General features: G+C 35.8%; 2 protein-coding genes across 2 annotated transcripts; both read right to left on the minus strand.

Moving 5' to 3' along the window:
- Positions 1 to 957: 957 nt before the first annotated feature.
- LOC132643956 (uridine/cytidine kinase UKL1, chloroplastic-like) lies at positions 958 to 9418 on the minus strand. Its single transcript, XM_060360491.1, has 14 exons — positions 9135 to 9418; positions 8097 to 8188; positions 7301 to 7370; positions 7040 to 7158; positions 6460 to 6556; positions 4768 to 4847; positions 4316 to 4510; positions 3796 to 3879; positions 3636 to 3696; positions 2507 to 2567; positions 2126 to 2219; positions 1971 to 2043; positions 1439 to 1521; positions 958 to 1345 (listed from the first exon to the last, which is right to left on the minus strand). The coding sequence occupies exons 1-14, from the start codon at positions 9295 to 9297 to the stop codon at positions 1199 to 1201; spliced, it is 1419 nt and encodes a 472-aa protein (XP_060216474.1). The 5' UTR covers positions 9298 to 9418; the 3' UTR covers positions 958 to 1198.
- Positions 9419 to 10420: 1002 nt separating this feature from the next.
- On the minus strand, positions 10421 to 13022 carry LOC132643962 (large ribosomal subunit protein eL20-like). Its single transcript, XM_060360496.1, has 4 exons — positions 12881 to 13022; positions 12686 to 12801; positions 11866 to 11929; positions 10421 to 10962 (listed from the first exon to the last, which is right to left on the minus strand). Exons 1-4 carry the CDS (start codon positions 12893 to 12895, stop codon positions 10621 to 10623), a joined length of 537 nt encoding a protein of 178 aa, XP_060216479.1. The 5' UTR covers positions 12896 to 13022; the 3' UTR covers positions 10421 to 10620.
- Positions 13023 to 15187: the final 2165 nt, after the last annotated feature.

Genomic DNA, 15187 nt, shown 5'->3' on the forward strand with positions numbered 1-15187 from the left:
TGGATGTTATTACTAACCAAGTCTATCCTGAGTAACATTTTATGGAAATTTGATGCAGAAAGTGTATCTGTATATTTGCTTAGATGATGGTTGGTAGTGCCATATGACCAAAAATTGAAGTTCTACATAATTTATGTTAAGAATGAAAACTTGGCGAATGGAAGATACTGAAAACTGAAGTCCAAAAAATGTTAGTAATTTTAAAGAGTTAGGTTGTACACTTCTGAAAGGAGCTCAATTAGTTAGCTAATTTTATTTTTTTAAAAGCACAATTAAGTACCTATTTTTAAAGTGATGTTCAAGTATGAAGCAACACTAGGGAAGTGAGTGAACAAAAAAAAAAAAATATTACACCCCCCTAGGATTATTGCATGCTACCTCCCAATAGCACATGTAACAAGTAACTCTGCTACCAAAACTTAGACAGATGTGAAGATATCAAACACATTTTATAACACCAGCATTGCACAACATTTCTATTCTTTTGCTGGTGTTGTCTTCAGCTGCCTTCTCTGCCACACTTCTTTGTACGCACACACACACGTGTGTATTGTATGTATACATAAACTATCATCATTTTATTTGCATTAAATTCACGTCAAATAGCCTGTTTAATCAAAGCTTCTAAAAAGTGCATATTTTGAAAAACGTTTTTTGTCAGTACTTTTTCTAAAATGCACTTTTGGAGAATAACAATTTGTATTTGACTAATCAATTTAAAAATCACTTTTGCCAATATTAGGCAGTAATTTATGCTTGGCTAAAGTTTTAAAAGTGCTTTGGGGTTTCTAGCTTTTGAAAAACAGCTTCAGCTACTACTCAATACTTATTCTTTTCCTAAAAGCTTTGGCCAAACACCACAGCATACAAACTTAGATGCCAAATTGAAAGGCTAACAGATTCAAGAGTGCAGAGCATACTCACTCAACCAACAAATCAATGCGAAACACTGATTCATACTTAAAAAGAGATGCATATTTCATTAGTAATATGTGCTTCAATATAGCAAGCGGTCGTTTAGATTTTACATCGACCAATATCCATTAAGAATTTCCAGTATTGAGACATTCTATACTTGTGCTGAAACAGACGATAATAAACATGAAGAAGACACAGATCATAGATCCCCATTTCGAGGGTGCTAAAGTTCCAATTCTGGAGCACATCAATCTTGAGACTAGTTGCAAAATGCGTGGTATCAATCATCAGTGCCAAAGTAACGATCACCAAACTCTCCCAAACCCGGGATGACACGGAACTCTTCATTTAACATCAGATCAATCTCCGACGTGACAATTTTTAAGGACGGGAATCGTTTGCAGACACAATGTATTCCCTCAGGTGCCTACAGGAAAAGATAGCAGAAGTCAATACATGGTGAAATACCCTATGAAAAACTTGTGTTATCACTTATCACAGATGTTTCTGAGATACTCACAGAGATGAGGTTTAGGAAAATAATGTGGGATTCTGGAACTCCTTTCTGTATGAGCAGTTCAATTGCCTGATTAGCAGAATTACCTTCACAGGAAGAAGTATATAGGATCAAGTTCTATTTTTTATCTACAAGGGTAGCAAAGAAAAGGACATTTCATCCCAGGTAAAGGACCGGGTTAAAAAACTCAAGTAATCGCATTGCTACTATTATATTTTAGTCTCCGGTCCTGATCCACATGATTAACATCCTCTATCCCTCTTATTTTATCTTTCCAGCAATAAATAAAAGCAAGAGAAGAAGGATTTCCAAGTCCCCAAGAAAACACCAGATATAAAGAACTGAGATCACCTACAGGAGAAAACAACTCTTCCTACTAGTAGGAGATTTGGCTTCCAAAAGAAATGAACGTCGCACGGGAAATTCCAGGAGCAAACAACTCTTCCTACTAGGGGGAGATTTGGTTTCCAAAAAGAAATGATTGTCGTATGGGAAATTCCAAAAGCTAGATGTCATGGGTTCCAAAATACAGTACCTGTAGCGAGTACCGGATCCAGGAGCAGGACATGCCGCTCTGATATGTCTTTTGGAAGTTTTTCATATATAAGCTGCTCAGATGCAATTCAACGCCACATTATCCATGATATCATCAATGTGGAAGCGGAAAAGAAAAAGAACAAAACGGATCACCTGTTTCCCATTGTCACCATCACGGTGGATCAGAATTTTCCCAATTTTAATACCCTTGCAGCAAGCACGAAGTGCATTTTCCATACTTTCACCACTGCAAATAAACACAATTTTTATGCAAATTGATTGGTCCTGAGAATAAAGTAGAGAAACCAATGCACAGCATCAAACTGCTTGACTGATGCATAAATACCAATAAACCACGAACCATGCCACCGCATTTCTTTTCCAAATGCCCCAGTAGAATCGAGTAAAGTAAAACAAACATAGATACAGTTATATATCTGAATTCCATTACTTAAATCAGATATACCTGGTAACTCATACCCCAGTATATATCCAAAGGTGAAGAAACTTGTTAGCGCCTGATCTAATACTCACCTTCGAATAATTGATACCCCACACAACTTTTTGCAAAAATCAACACCAGTGTATACCGACCCTAAAATTGTATCAAGCCAAAAACATGAGCTTGGTTTCACATACAGCAGACATATGCAACAGAAAACTGATAACTAATAGAATCACTAATGAACGGCTAACAAGAAGTTTTCACCAAAGATTCAGAAAGTAAGGAGAAACGGAAATGATAAGTACGTTATGAACATCAAAGAGGACATTCAATATAAGATTCAAGTAGCACACAGAGGATAATATGAGAGAAGGCCATATAACCGATCCAATTTACTTGGAATTGAGGCGTAGTTGTTGTACATTTGTTATGAACATCAAATAACCTTAAAAAATCTAAAAAATACAGGAATAATCCCCAACTAGTTTGGGATTGAAGCTAAGTTGACCCAACTAGTTTGATTGATTGGTAGAATATAGGGGTGAGTGGAAAATGTATTCTCACTCAATCAGGAGGAAATATCTTGTCAAGCACTTCTTTTGATGAATGGATCAAAATCATTTTTACTTCTTCCAAAGAGATACTCCCTCTGTCATAATTTATGTGGCACACTTCCCTTTTTAGTTTGTCCTGAATATATCTAAAAACAATTTAATTTTAAAATTCTCATTTTACCCTTAGTGAGATGCCCCACTTTGTGGGATAACACTGGGTATGTTGTTGTTGTACCCTTACTGAGATCATTTATAGTCACACAAATCACAAATGTCTAATGCTTGTTTTAAAGCACAAGTTTCACACGTCTCCTTTTCTTTCTTAAACTTCGTGCCAAATCAAACAGTGCCACATAAATTGGGACAGAGGGAGTAACATTTAATTTAAGCATAGGGCTTTTTGGATGATAAAAAAATCTACATCTAATCACGATACGAGGTATTCAAATGCAAACCTGTTTAATATTTGGGCTCACACTTCATAAACCCCACAATTTATAACTAAATTATTAATTCCAAGTATATTTAAAAGCAAGTAGACAGGATCATTGTTAATCCATGCTAAGAAGTAACAGTTTTGTCCGCAAGGTAATGATAGAGAAAACTGAAAGAGAGAACAAGTAGAAAAGACCTTCAGATTATATATAATGTCTTATGAGCATACCTGTTGGAGTGACTATCTGCTTCTCAGTGAAGGGCAAATGACCAAGACCATGCTCCACAACCTGAAAAAAAATTCATCGAGATTTCTTTCTAAGTTCATTAGAGTGAATAAGCCTAGTAAATAAAGGCATATCCAAAGTGCTTAGAAAATTGAGACTTACCAGACGAATAAGACGATCAGAATAAAAAACAAAGTCATGCTTTGAAATTTCTTTATCTCGAATTAATGTATGCATACCTCTAATCTGCAATACAGACAAAAAAAGGAAATTGTCGATTCGTAGACAAACATAGAGAAGACACCAAATTCACCAATAAATTAGACCTAATTGTCAGGCAAATACTTCATCTTTTTACTCGAGATACGTGAATGGTCGTCGTTAATGAAAATTGTTCTCTTCTTCCTTTCTTTCTTGACTTCTAGTCCATCCACATCCACTAACTTAGATATAAGCCCGGTAGTAAATTATGCTAATCATCGGAAACTAATGCACTTAATCTGAAAGCCTACAAGTACATTATGGTGCTTTTCACCAACCAATTTTGTTCTAGAGTTAGCTAATTCTAGTAACCTAAGCTAAGATGACGTTTTCAATGCATATTTAGGTGCCTCGCCCAAATGATCTGCATATCAGCTAACAAATTGAAAACATTGATCATCATAAACAGTATTGTGCATACCTGAAAAGTTGACTGAATAACATACACATTCGGATATATCTTGCAAAGATCATGCTGACCAAGCTTTGTGCGAATATGTTGGACAATCAAATCAATAGCAACATGATTATCACCACCCCTAGGTATGATAACATCAGCATACTTCTTTGAAGGAAGAACAAAATCATCAAAAGCAGGTTTGACAAACTTCGCATACTGCATGATTGAGAGAAAAATTGAAAGTCAATTTTAATACCCATGCATAAGATACTACCCAAAAAAAAAAAATTGAACTCAAAAACAAGGATAACAATTAGCTTTTTCCCTTTCAAATTTAAATAACATCTGGTGCACAGGTGAAAAACTATGGCTTAGTAAAGAGAGAGAATAACCTCAGATTACTTTAAAGACCATTGATCCCCAACAATGGACCGACGGCCAGTATTAACATATTTCAAGAAAGGAACGCTTGCCTGTTCAAGTACTGAGTTTATGTCTCTACCCCTCTCCACTGTGTCGCGTCTTATTCTACGAGCAAGCCTCACATCAGCATCTAGTATAAAGCAATTATAACCAGTAAAGTGCAATTCATGACTAAGAAAAATGATTTCTAGCAATCTTAAGACAGGACTTTCAATAGGAGAAAAGCATCAAGATAGTTTCAATGGGGTAAAACTAAGGGTGTCAAAGATGGCCCAAAAGTTGATGACCCGCCCAACCCGCCCAAAATTTTATGGGTTAGGCTCAAGATAAATTCATATTGGGTTGATTTTAGCCCAACCCAACATAACCCATTTTAAAGTGATCTCCAACTTAGCCCAATACTAGCCCAAATTCTAGCCCATTTTTAAGATTTACATTAATTTGAGTTTATTAGTTGAGATTTACTTTATTTTTTTCTATGTATCATGTATCTGCTAAGTTTGGGGTGTGTTTGATATTTGTGGAAAATATTTTCCATGAATTTTTTTTTTCTAAAATATTCCACGAAAAATGTTTTCAGCGAAAAGATTTTTCACGAATATATTTTCCGCAAAAAATATTTCCCATGAAAAATATTTTCCCCAAAAATTGTTTTCTTAGAAAATAGACCCTTCAAAAAAATTAAGTAAAGTTGGGCGGGTCATGACCCAGCCCATTTCAGCCCAAATAACTTTTGGGCCAATGTTAGCCCAACCCATTTATTACCTCAGCCCATTTTGATGGGCTCAATTTCAGCCCAACCCGCCCATTTGACACCCCTAGGTAAAACTAAAGAATACTTAAACAGGCTCAAGTGTCTACAACTCTCCAAATGAAAATGCTTCCTTCTAGTAGAGAAAGAACTTCTGAGCTGAAGAGACTCTAGAATGAAATGTTTACATGATCTTTGTAATCTACTTTAGTATAATATGTAAATTAATTAACATGATACCAGTGAAGGGCATTAAAGCAAATTACTACTAGCTTACATTAAATTACTGAAGCAACTTTGATAACATGTAGGTTCGATTTAAATATTTTTTACTTTTTTTTTTTTTTTTGAAACAGCATATCTTTTACTTATTTATTACTACTTTTTTTGGTGTGTTTATGGTTTGACATGAACTGAATATCATCTCCTGTTTTAGCTAAAGTTGACACAGAAACTTTGTTATAGATATTTGGCTGAGGTCGGATAAAAGATGGAGTTTTCAATGTAAGATACAGACATATAGTGAGATAGTATAGATGTTTATTTCAGTCTAACCAAAAAAAGGTGCTACCAAAAGTCAACCTATTTTAGACTATTATTTCTGCAATCAAAGCTTGAAAATGATGAAGTTAACTGTTGCGAAAATAATTGTGTCAATTTCTTTACTAAAATCTAGAAGTCAGCCAGAGGTAGAATACCTTGTGGGGAGTTAAAGAAGTGATTGATAAGTTAAGAAAATAAAAAATAAAAATTAATCAAATAAAAAGATAAGCCTGTCATATTGGATTGCATTGTCGCTAAAGGCATAAAACTTGAAACCGTTTTTGGAACTAGCACACAAATGAAGCTTATAAGCTTGATGGAACGCGCGGGCAAAGTAAAAAAGAATATGATGACAACAGCAACACGGATGACAAAGATAAGCTGGAATGGAGATGCACATGCACTGCATCACGTAACAGTGCGCCAAAATTAATTAAAGAAGTGGAACCTGTATCAACAAAAATCTTCATACTCATCAGATTGCGAACACGTGCGTCATGGAAAACAAGAATACCCTCCAAGATGATAACGTCAGATGCATTCACCTGGCAGAATTTACATGCTAGAGATTTGTTAACTTGCTAAAGAAAAGAATAAACAAACGCAAAAGAAACTTAACTAGCAAGCTATACGCATTATTTTCTAAAAGATTCCCTTCTTAATAGAAACAGAAGCACAATATCTTATAGACCCATGAGAAACAAAATTAACGGGTGAGCCATGCTAAATGGAAGAACTGTGCAGCAGACGCAAACTGATACAAATTGGGAAAATCTCATTACTCCTTTAGAGAATGTACCAATAAGGCAATAAGCTTAAAGGTCTTAATAGATCCTTTGTATCAATAAGAACCGAGATCCAAGTAAAATCAGCAAACCCAGAAACATGTGAGTCGATAAACTCCAACCCGAAACAACTAAATGCTGTCCAACTACCTTAAATGAGGAGCATAGTGTGAACCTTCTCATGGAAAAAGAGAAAAGGAGGGAGACAGAACAACGCAACAGTAACATGGTACAAATGCAAACCTGGCGGAAGCTATCTGAACATCTTTGATGGGTTTTAAAGTCATATATTGGAACTTGGACCGACAGCCCAGATTTTAACTTCTCAACGCACTCTAAGAGCTGCTCAGTGTCAAAAGCATCTGAAAGTAAATCATTATTATTGTGCAGTTAGAATTCATGCTCCTGCACATGATAGTGTTGGTTAACTGAAAGCTAAATCGCATCATCCAAATTTCCAGATCTTCACCAGTTAAACAGTTACATCTGTGGACATTGCATTACCTGGGTGATCAAAATTATACTCATGGACACGTGTCATTTCTTCAGCCGTCAAGCCGCGGTAGAATGAATCCTGCAGTATCATCAAAATTCAGTCACTAAAAATAAATGTTTCGATCAAGGGAACTTCTCCATAAATAACCCATGATAAAGATGACGAACATGCATCCTTACTTTAATTCAAACAATCAGGCATTAAACTAAAAAGTGGTACCTATTTGAGGAAGAGCATAGAGTTTTTATTAGGATTCATAGACATCGTAAAATCTAGTTTCACTTTATATACTCTATGGCGATGCTAGAGCATAGGAATAGCAGACTTGAGCTAAATAATAGTCAAGCATATCAAGAAATAATGGCACAATGCAACCTTAAGAGGAATGTAATCTTTTTTCTTCTCTTTTATTTATTCATTATTTATTACTTAGTTTCTCTTGCTACCCGTTGTTTTATTGGTTGTGTTTATCTTGCCACTTTGCTGCCGATATTTTTTTTTTATTCCTTTTAACCTGTTTTGGTATTGCGTTGTTGTGCCGAGGGTCTATCAGAAACATCCCCTCTACCCCACAAAGGTAGGGTTAAGGTCTGCGTACATCCTACCCTCCCCAAACCCCACTTGTGGGATTACACTGGGTATGTTGTTTGTATTTATTACTTGGTAAATCACAGCACAACCCCTGGAACCCCCGTTTACAGGGGACAGTGGTGGCTTTCCTAGCTTTTTCCATGGTGACTTGAACGCCCAACCCTCCTAGTTGAGTAATCAATAAGAAAGCAAAGACAATAACATGAAACAAACCTGATTAACCAGCACAACACGATGATCATGAAGTTGTTGGATGATCATGTCACACACCGTAGTCTTACCTGACGCTGTACCTCCAGAAACCCCTGTTCAAAAAACCCCAGAAAATAATCGAACAAATATAAGGTCAAATCGATATAAGAGAATCTCCATGAACAAACCGAAAAAGTAAAAAAAACAATTAAACCCTAAAGAGTGCAAAATTTGTAGGGAGCGGGGTTTAATTTGGACGTCATCCTCAAAATCCAATCCACCAACTACACCTGAACCCCAAGGGTTAGATTATATGAATCCTCTATATCTATTCTCCTTTATTCTGGGCCATTTTAAGGCGTTAAATTGTACACTTAATTCTTGAACTAATTAGATAGACACAAAGTAAAAGTTGAAGAATCTTTTTAGAAACAACATTGCAATTAATTTGTTTTTTACTATATACTAAACTAGCATTGATTTAGTCTTCATCTTCTGAATTAATGATTTTTCATAAATTTCTATTATAGTGTTGTGATAAACTAGTTTAGTATTGAGGTGTAGTTTGTTTAGAAACAACATCGAAATTGTCAGCAAGACAGTGAATCAATGAAATGAAACGGGTCTACATAGCGCCAAATGAAAATTAAATGATTCATATAACCCTCCAAAATTTCTTGTGCCTAAAATACCGCAAAATAAATACTGAAAGTTCATATAGCCAACCCCAAACTAGCCTAAAATTAAGACTTTACGTGATACTTTTCGCTCTTCGAGAGTCAATTTGACTAAACTTTGAAGTTAAATTGGATTAGATTAACTCAATATTTTTAACATTAAAATTTATATATTTGAAAAGTAGATGAAATTTTCATATCAATTTGGCCCAAAAAAAAAAAAAAATACATCTCGAAATGTGTTAGGTTAAAAGTTGATGCAGTAAGTTGATGCTCTCGGGAAGCGAAAAGTATAAGATAAATTAGGAGAGGGACAGAGGGAATATGTATTTGATTCACAGTAAACAAAATAGATAGTGAAAGTTGAATTAGAGGGAATTACCGATGACGAAAGGCTGTTTAGGGGTGCTATCAAGGGGAGTAGGTGCAGGAGAAGCGCGTGGAGAAGTGAGAAGTCCATCAAATCGGAGACCAGAAAAGTGTGCACCAGAAGCAGCTTCCATCACGTAATCTATCGCCGTTGTTTCCTCCGGCACCGGCCTCATAATTACTCTTCTTTAAAATTACGGTAACAGTCTATCAAACGACACAAAGGGAAGGCCAAGAACAATTTGGTAAATGGTCAGCCGGGGTCAGAATATTATAAGTATCACAAACAAACGCAGCTACTTACCAGTAGGAGCTTTTTTTTTTTTTGTGAATATGCTCTTGGAATCCATTTCATAAACCTAGTGGACTCCCAATTACTAGTAATTAATATGAAAGATACATCAGATGGTAACATATGTTTTATTTTCCTAATTATACGTTGATTGGAGTAAAAGTTACATAGGTTGATACTTAAAATGAAAATAAAAAATGGAAAAGAATCATAAGAATGTGTAATGACCTTTTTCGGTTATTTACCCGGTGTCCGAGTTGAAACCTGATTAAATTGCAGATAACCATCCCACCACAGTCAATGTTGGTCATTCAAAATGTCCTGGTTATACTATAATAAATAATTACAAATTAGCCAATGGAATAATAGCATTTCCAAGGCGCACCTCTAGTTTCTCTTTTCCCTTTTTTGTGAGGGAAGTATTAACTGTACGGGTTATGTTGATACTGTTTCACCCCTTAGTTTAAACTGAAGATAAAAACTGTTATTTCAGTGTCGTCACCATAGCAATACATACAACTTTAGTAATAACTGATTCTATGCAATTAAATGTAAGAAAGGCTTTTGTTCTTTGGGATAATGATTCATATCATTTGATTTTTAAGTTCCCATCTCAATCATTGTGTTGCATCAAAATTAGAGACTAAAATGAACTTCGTCCTTTATTGTCATGACCTCTCTTTCCTCACTTCTGAATTCCTCATGGAGATGTATTATTTCATGGCACTGCTTGAACAACAATACCAAGGATAAACAATGGTTTCAACTTCACCAATACAGCAACTCTGTTGATCCAGGAAAATGGTGCCACGTTAGCATCACTTCCTGGTTACCTTACCCTGATACTACTCTGTTTGCATCAGCTTTACACCATACCACCTTCTGTTTATCGGGAAAGTGGGTATCATTTAAGTCAACTCCAAGCATCAAGTTGACACAAGTAATAGTGTGTTTTCACTTATCACAACACTATAACAATATTCAGACCACAAAATGACAAACCAGCCTTGAGAGAACACGGAAAACTTGAACTGAAACTGTCAAAGCAAACAAATTTTAGAACTCAGAGAGGAGAAACTGTCTGATACCTAGGATTGTAAGAAAAGAAAGACATAAAGGTTCTCGATTAAGGTCAACCAGGCCAACTAGTGCAACAAAATTTGCATAAATGCTAAGTTGGTTCTCAATAGACTTATGACCTAACATGTTACATGAACAAGTTGGGTTTAGTAGCCTTGTATGTTGTCTTGAGTTTCCTAGAAGGTGGTCTGACTTTCTTCAACACCAACGGGAACTTGATTTTGGAATCATGGAACTGCTTGGTGCTCTCCCTCTTACAAAGCTTAGCTGGAATAGTGGCTGTCTTAATGATCTGGATGCAGTGATGGCGCACCCTGTGACGTGAAGCCATCTCTGTGTACATCTGCTCCACACCTCCATTCAAAGTGGTATCACGGTACTCCTTGTACATGTTGTGATACCCAGTTCTACTCTGATAACGCAGCCATATACCGTAGTTCTTGATCTTAGTTGGGTTCTTCTCGAAGATCTACAGAGACAAACATAACATTTCAGTCAATCATTCAAACAAGTCATATACCACTTTTAAAGTGAAGTTCAAGAAGCCCCTTCACCGGGTTTTTAGCTACCCTGCCCCCTTCTCACTCTCTTCCTGACTTATCAATAACCCCAACTTGCTTCAATCGTTAAACGTATCACAGGAGCTTGAGCCCTCAATCTCCAAGAGAATGTATGAAAAGAGTAAAATATCAGTAGAAACATCTCTTTTGTCATCCAGAAAAATGACAGCATTCAAAAGATTGCCAAACGGAACATGAAACCAGCAATCCCCACAAATTGGCTAATATGTAATCAACATGAAAAAGGATAGCGAATGACACATTTGCAACACAACGCTTTCAGAACATAAGTCTGTTATACCTGCAACATCATGTCGTACAAAGAGAACTGTCTTCACAAAGGTCATAGTCTAACTGTCCTCATACATCCTAATTGGCAGGTCAACTATCTAGAATTAATCTCTAGCAAAAATAGGATACAGAAGTCCAATAACCTAGTTCTTACTTTCCTATTTAACTGACTAAAAAGATGTAAAAAAGAAAGAAATAAAAAGAGACAATAGATACATGGTGAAACACAATTAATTTGGGGAACCAAAGAAAACAGCAGACAACTTGCCAATGTAAGCTTTTAAAAGCATACATAGACCCCGTCCCAAACAAAGGAGTGTAAAAATTAATACAATCATGCTGGATCCTCTGAGAAATCCAACTAATTTAGCGGTGAGACACAGTTGACAGATCATTATACCTCAATATTCTTGCATTGACATGGAAAAAACAAATATATAAGCAGATACCAGGAATAAAGTAAATTCCTATTCATTCATCCATAAAGACACATCCCAGAAGTGTAAATATACAGATCATACCTCATTAATAGCCAGCATCTGTCCATTGCTCTTCTTAACCTTCTTCAGCTTTCTCAAGAAGTACCTTTGTCAACCAAATCAACCACCAACATCCATTCAGTATAATCATTCGCCAATACACATTCAACTATCTAATAATATGCTTGTGGAACCCACTGCCTTCAGCTCGAACTATACATAGACTTGATTTGTTTTAAAACTATACATAATTATACTAACTTTATACGTACTAGTTATCTTCGGCTTGATACTAGGAGAGAAATAATAATAATACCGATAACCAAAGCAAAGCAAAGGAAACAATAGGTAATAATAAAACCGAGAAATAAGATAGTAGGAGAGACAGGACCATTACAATAATAATAATAATAATAATACTGATAACCAAAGCAAAGGAAAGGAAACAGCAGGTAATAACAAAATTGATAAATAAGAAGTTGTATTTGGAATTTGAAGAACACCTAAAACCTTGTTTTCACTTTCAGTGCATTCAAACAATCATATATTCTTTGCAAAAACTATAACCAAACATAACTCTATCTTCAACTCCAACTTCAGAAATTCCAAATAAAGTGAAAAATATTTGGTTTCTATGGTCAAACGCCTACTAAGATAGTAGGAGAGTAATAATACTGACAAGGGAAACTAGACAACGTTCGACTAACCACTAACCTTCTACCCTAATACTCGACCTCAGCTGCAGGTGAGCAATAACTATAATAAGTTAGTAGGCAGTAATAGGTGCCTTCAGCTTGATATAAATGATAATGAGTATACGTTTATAGTAAGAATGCGATGAATATGAGTAGTGGGTACTGACCAGAACTTGGATTTAGCACGGACTTCATTGGTAGCCCAAAGCTTCATACGGTAGATCTTTGGGTGTTCATCTGTCTCTGTTGGTAGAGCTCTACCCACCACCTGGTACTGATGAAACTGCAAGCCAAAAAAAAAAAATAGAGTTATCACCTGAACCGTAAGAAATGGGTAATGAAAAGCAAGTTTAAAAGCCTACTTTGTAGGTCACCATTTTCCCTCGCTCTCTCTCTCTCTCTCAAGCTGCTCTTTGCCCGTCTGTGGCGATGGAGAACAAAAGGATTAGGGTTTTTTTGTTAAATTTAAGGAAAAACCCCATTCTCTGATTTGGGCTACCAAAATGGGCCAGCCCGGGCTTGATGATACATCTGGCCCAATATATCGTTTGTGATTTAGAGCCCGTTTGGATTGGCTTATAAGTTGCTTATAAGCTGTTTTCAGCTTTTTTGAGTGTTTGGCTGGCCAACTTAAAGTCATTTTGTGCTTAAAATAGGCTAAAGCAGCTTATAAACTGAAAACAGCTTATAAGCCAAAAAAAAAAATTAGACTGCCCCAACTTATTTTTTTAGGCATAAGCCCATCCAAACAGGCTCTTTAACATATATTTCCTGTTCTTTATAAAAGGAGAGCAACGTAGTTTAGCTCACAATAACTTCCGGCTGTCTTGATCAACTGGGACACACTCGAGGCATGTGTTCTTGTTTGCAACTAAGACTATTTCTATATTCAACCTTAAGTATAATAAAACTAACAGTGAATTTAACAAAGTGGCACCAATTGACGTAGCTAATGACCTATAGAACTCTTATTTGCCTTGTCAAGAAAAAATGTAACTAACATTTCTCTTTTGTTCAGTCCAGCTTGCTAACTTATATCCTTAATAATCATGAAATTTCCATTTTGTTGTTGATCGAATGAAATTAAGAGTTGATTTATTGTTATTGTAATATCATAGTGGATATCCATAGACGAAAATGATGGTAGGGGTGCATCATCATTGAAAAGATAAATGTCGAGAATGATTATTAATCAAGAATTGACATCTCACGTCAACTAATTATTATTATTTTGCTGCTACTTTTTGAATAAAGTAATTTTTTTTCCAACCTGAATAAAGTAATTCGCGCGAGTAGAATAATTAACAATTTTTAGCATACTTGACCTTAATTGAGACGGGAAGGTACATATATTCTTTGAAATATTCCGTTCAGTTTTCGTGACACTTTTTCTTTGTACGAAAAGCAAAATATGTCCAATAATTTGAAAAAGGAGGAATAATTTAAAATAATACTCCTAGGCACGCTTTGAGTATCCTATAGTGATAAGAACATGGATGGTTCAGCAGCTAGCATACTAGAATTAAAAACAAAACAAGAGAAAAATACAAGGAAATCCACCTGCTGGCTATGATGCTCAAGACTCAAGAGCCAAGCCAAATAATAAAACTAGTGCATGTATAAATACTTAAATCTTCACTATGCTTTCTTCAACGATACTATTTCCAATCAAGGTAATGGCTAACCCCAAATTGCTACTAATTCCTAAGAAACCACTTTCTTTGCTCCTCATTTGCACGGTGCTGGCAGCGGCACCTCCAGCGGAGGCGTTACTCTCGTGTGGCACAGTGTTTAGCAGCCTCCAACCATGCCTCGGTTACGTACTTGGTGGCGGAACTATCCCACCAGAGTGTTGCAGTGGGCTTAAATCTCTTCTCTCTACCACCAAGACCACCCCTGATCGCAAGAGTTTTTGCTCGTGCGTCAAGGGTGTTGCTTCCAGTGCCACTCCCAAGAACTAGCCCGTGCAGCCGGTCTGCCCCGACGGTGTCACGCCCGTGTTTCCTTCAAGATTAGTCCGGATGTGGATTGCTCAAAGGTCAAATAATATATATATTGGTATTACTCTATGTAATAACGCGGTTTGCTCAGAATAAAATTATTATTATGAGGTTATAAGTTCATTGGTGAAGCATCAAAGGCCTAATTCCTCTAGTACTTTTTGTACTTCTATTACCATTTGGTCACCTTTGAGTTGTTCCTTCTACTTAAAAATCCTACTCTATATGTAATGTTATTTATTAATGAATCAATCTAAAGTACGGTCGCTTAAATTTATGCGCTATACCATTAAGTCAAAAATTTCTTTTGTCATATTAAAATAACCAAACTTTATCCATTATAATAGCCATCACATCAACCTAAATGTCAAGACATACATGATTTTTGATAGGTCAAACTAATTATGATAAGTACAGTTGTAAAGAGTAATTTTTTCCTTTTTCATTCGCTCTTAATTATTACTTGTAAATAAGTCTTAATATCCAACATAAAGTATTGGGTATGAAACCTTTCTATGAATGTCTTTTTTTGGTAAAGAGGATATTTATTTATTAAAGAAAGAGTCATTACATATTGAGACTAGCCTAGGCAACATAGTACCCAATTCGTCTCTTTGAAAATTAGAAATAACAAAAGCGAAGGGATTGGAGTACATCATCAAGCTTCCA

Source organism: Lycium barbarum, chromosome 1 (genome assembly GCF_019175385.1).
Source record: "Lycium barbarum isolate Lr01 chromosome 1, ASM1917538v2, whole genome shotgun sequence".
NCBI classification, from domain to species: Eukaryota; Viridiplantae; Streptophyta; class Magnoliopsida; order Solanales; family Solanaceae; genus Lycium; species Lycium barbarum.

What these genes read in the sequence shown, in the direction of transcription:
- LOC132643956 (XM_060360491.1), bottom strand. Translation starts at nt 9,297, where the DNA reads ATGAGGCCGGTGCCGGAGGAAACAACGGCGATAGATTACGTGATGGAA. An exon ending in CTGATCGTCTTATTCGTCTG is followed by an intron (nt 3,697 to 3,795) that starts GTAAGTCTCAAT and finishes ATTTTTTTTCAG; the next exon opens with GTTGTGGAGCATGGTCTTGG. An exon ending in GGGGTATCAATTATTCGAAG is followed by an intron (nt 2,220 to 2,506) that starts GTGAGTATTAGA and finishes GTTTATTTGCAG; the next exon opens with TGGTGAAAGTATGGAAAATG.
- LOC132643962 (XM_060360496.1), bottom strand. An exon ending in CGTGCTAAATCCAAGTTCTG is followed by an intron (nt 11,930 to 12,685) that starts GTCAGTACCCAC and finishes TGGTTGACAAAG; the next exon opens with GTACTTCTTGAGAAAGCTGA. An exon ending in AGATGCTGGCTATTAATGAG is followed by an intron (nt 10,963 to 11,865) that starts GTATGATCTGTA and finishes TTGTCTCTGTAG; the next exon opens with ATCTTCGAGAAGAACCCAAC.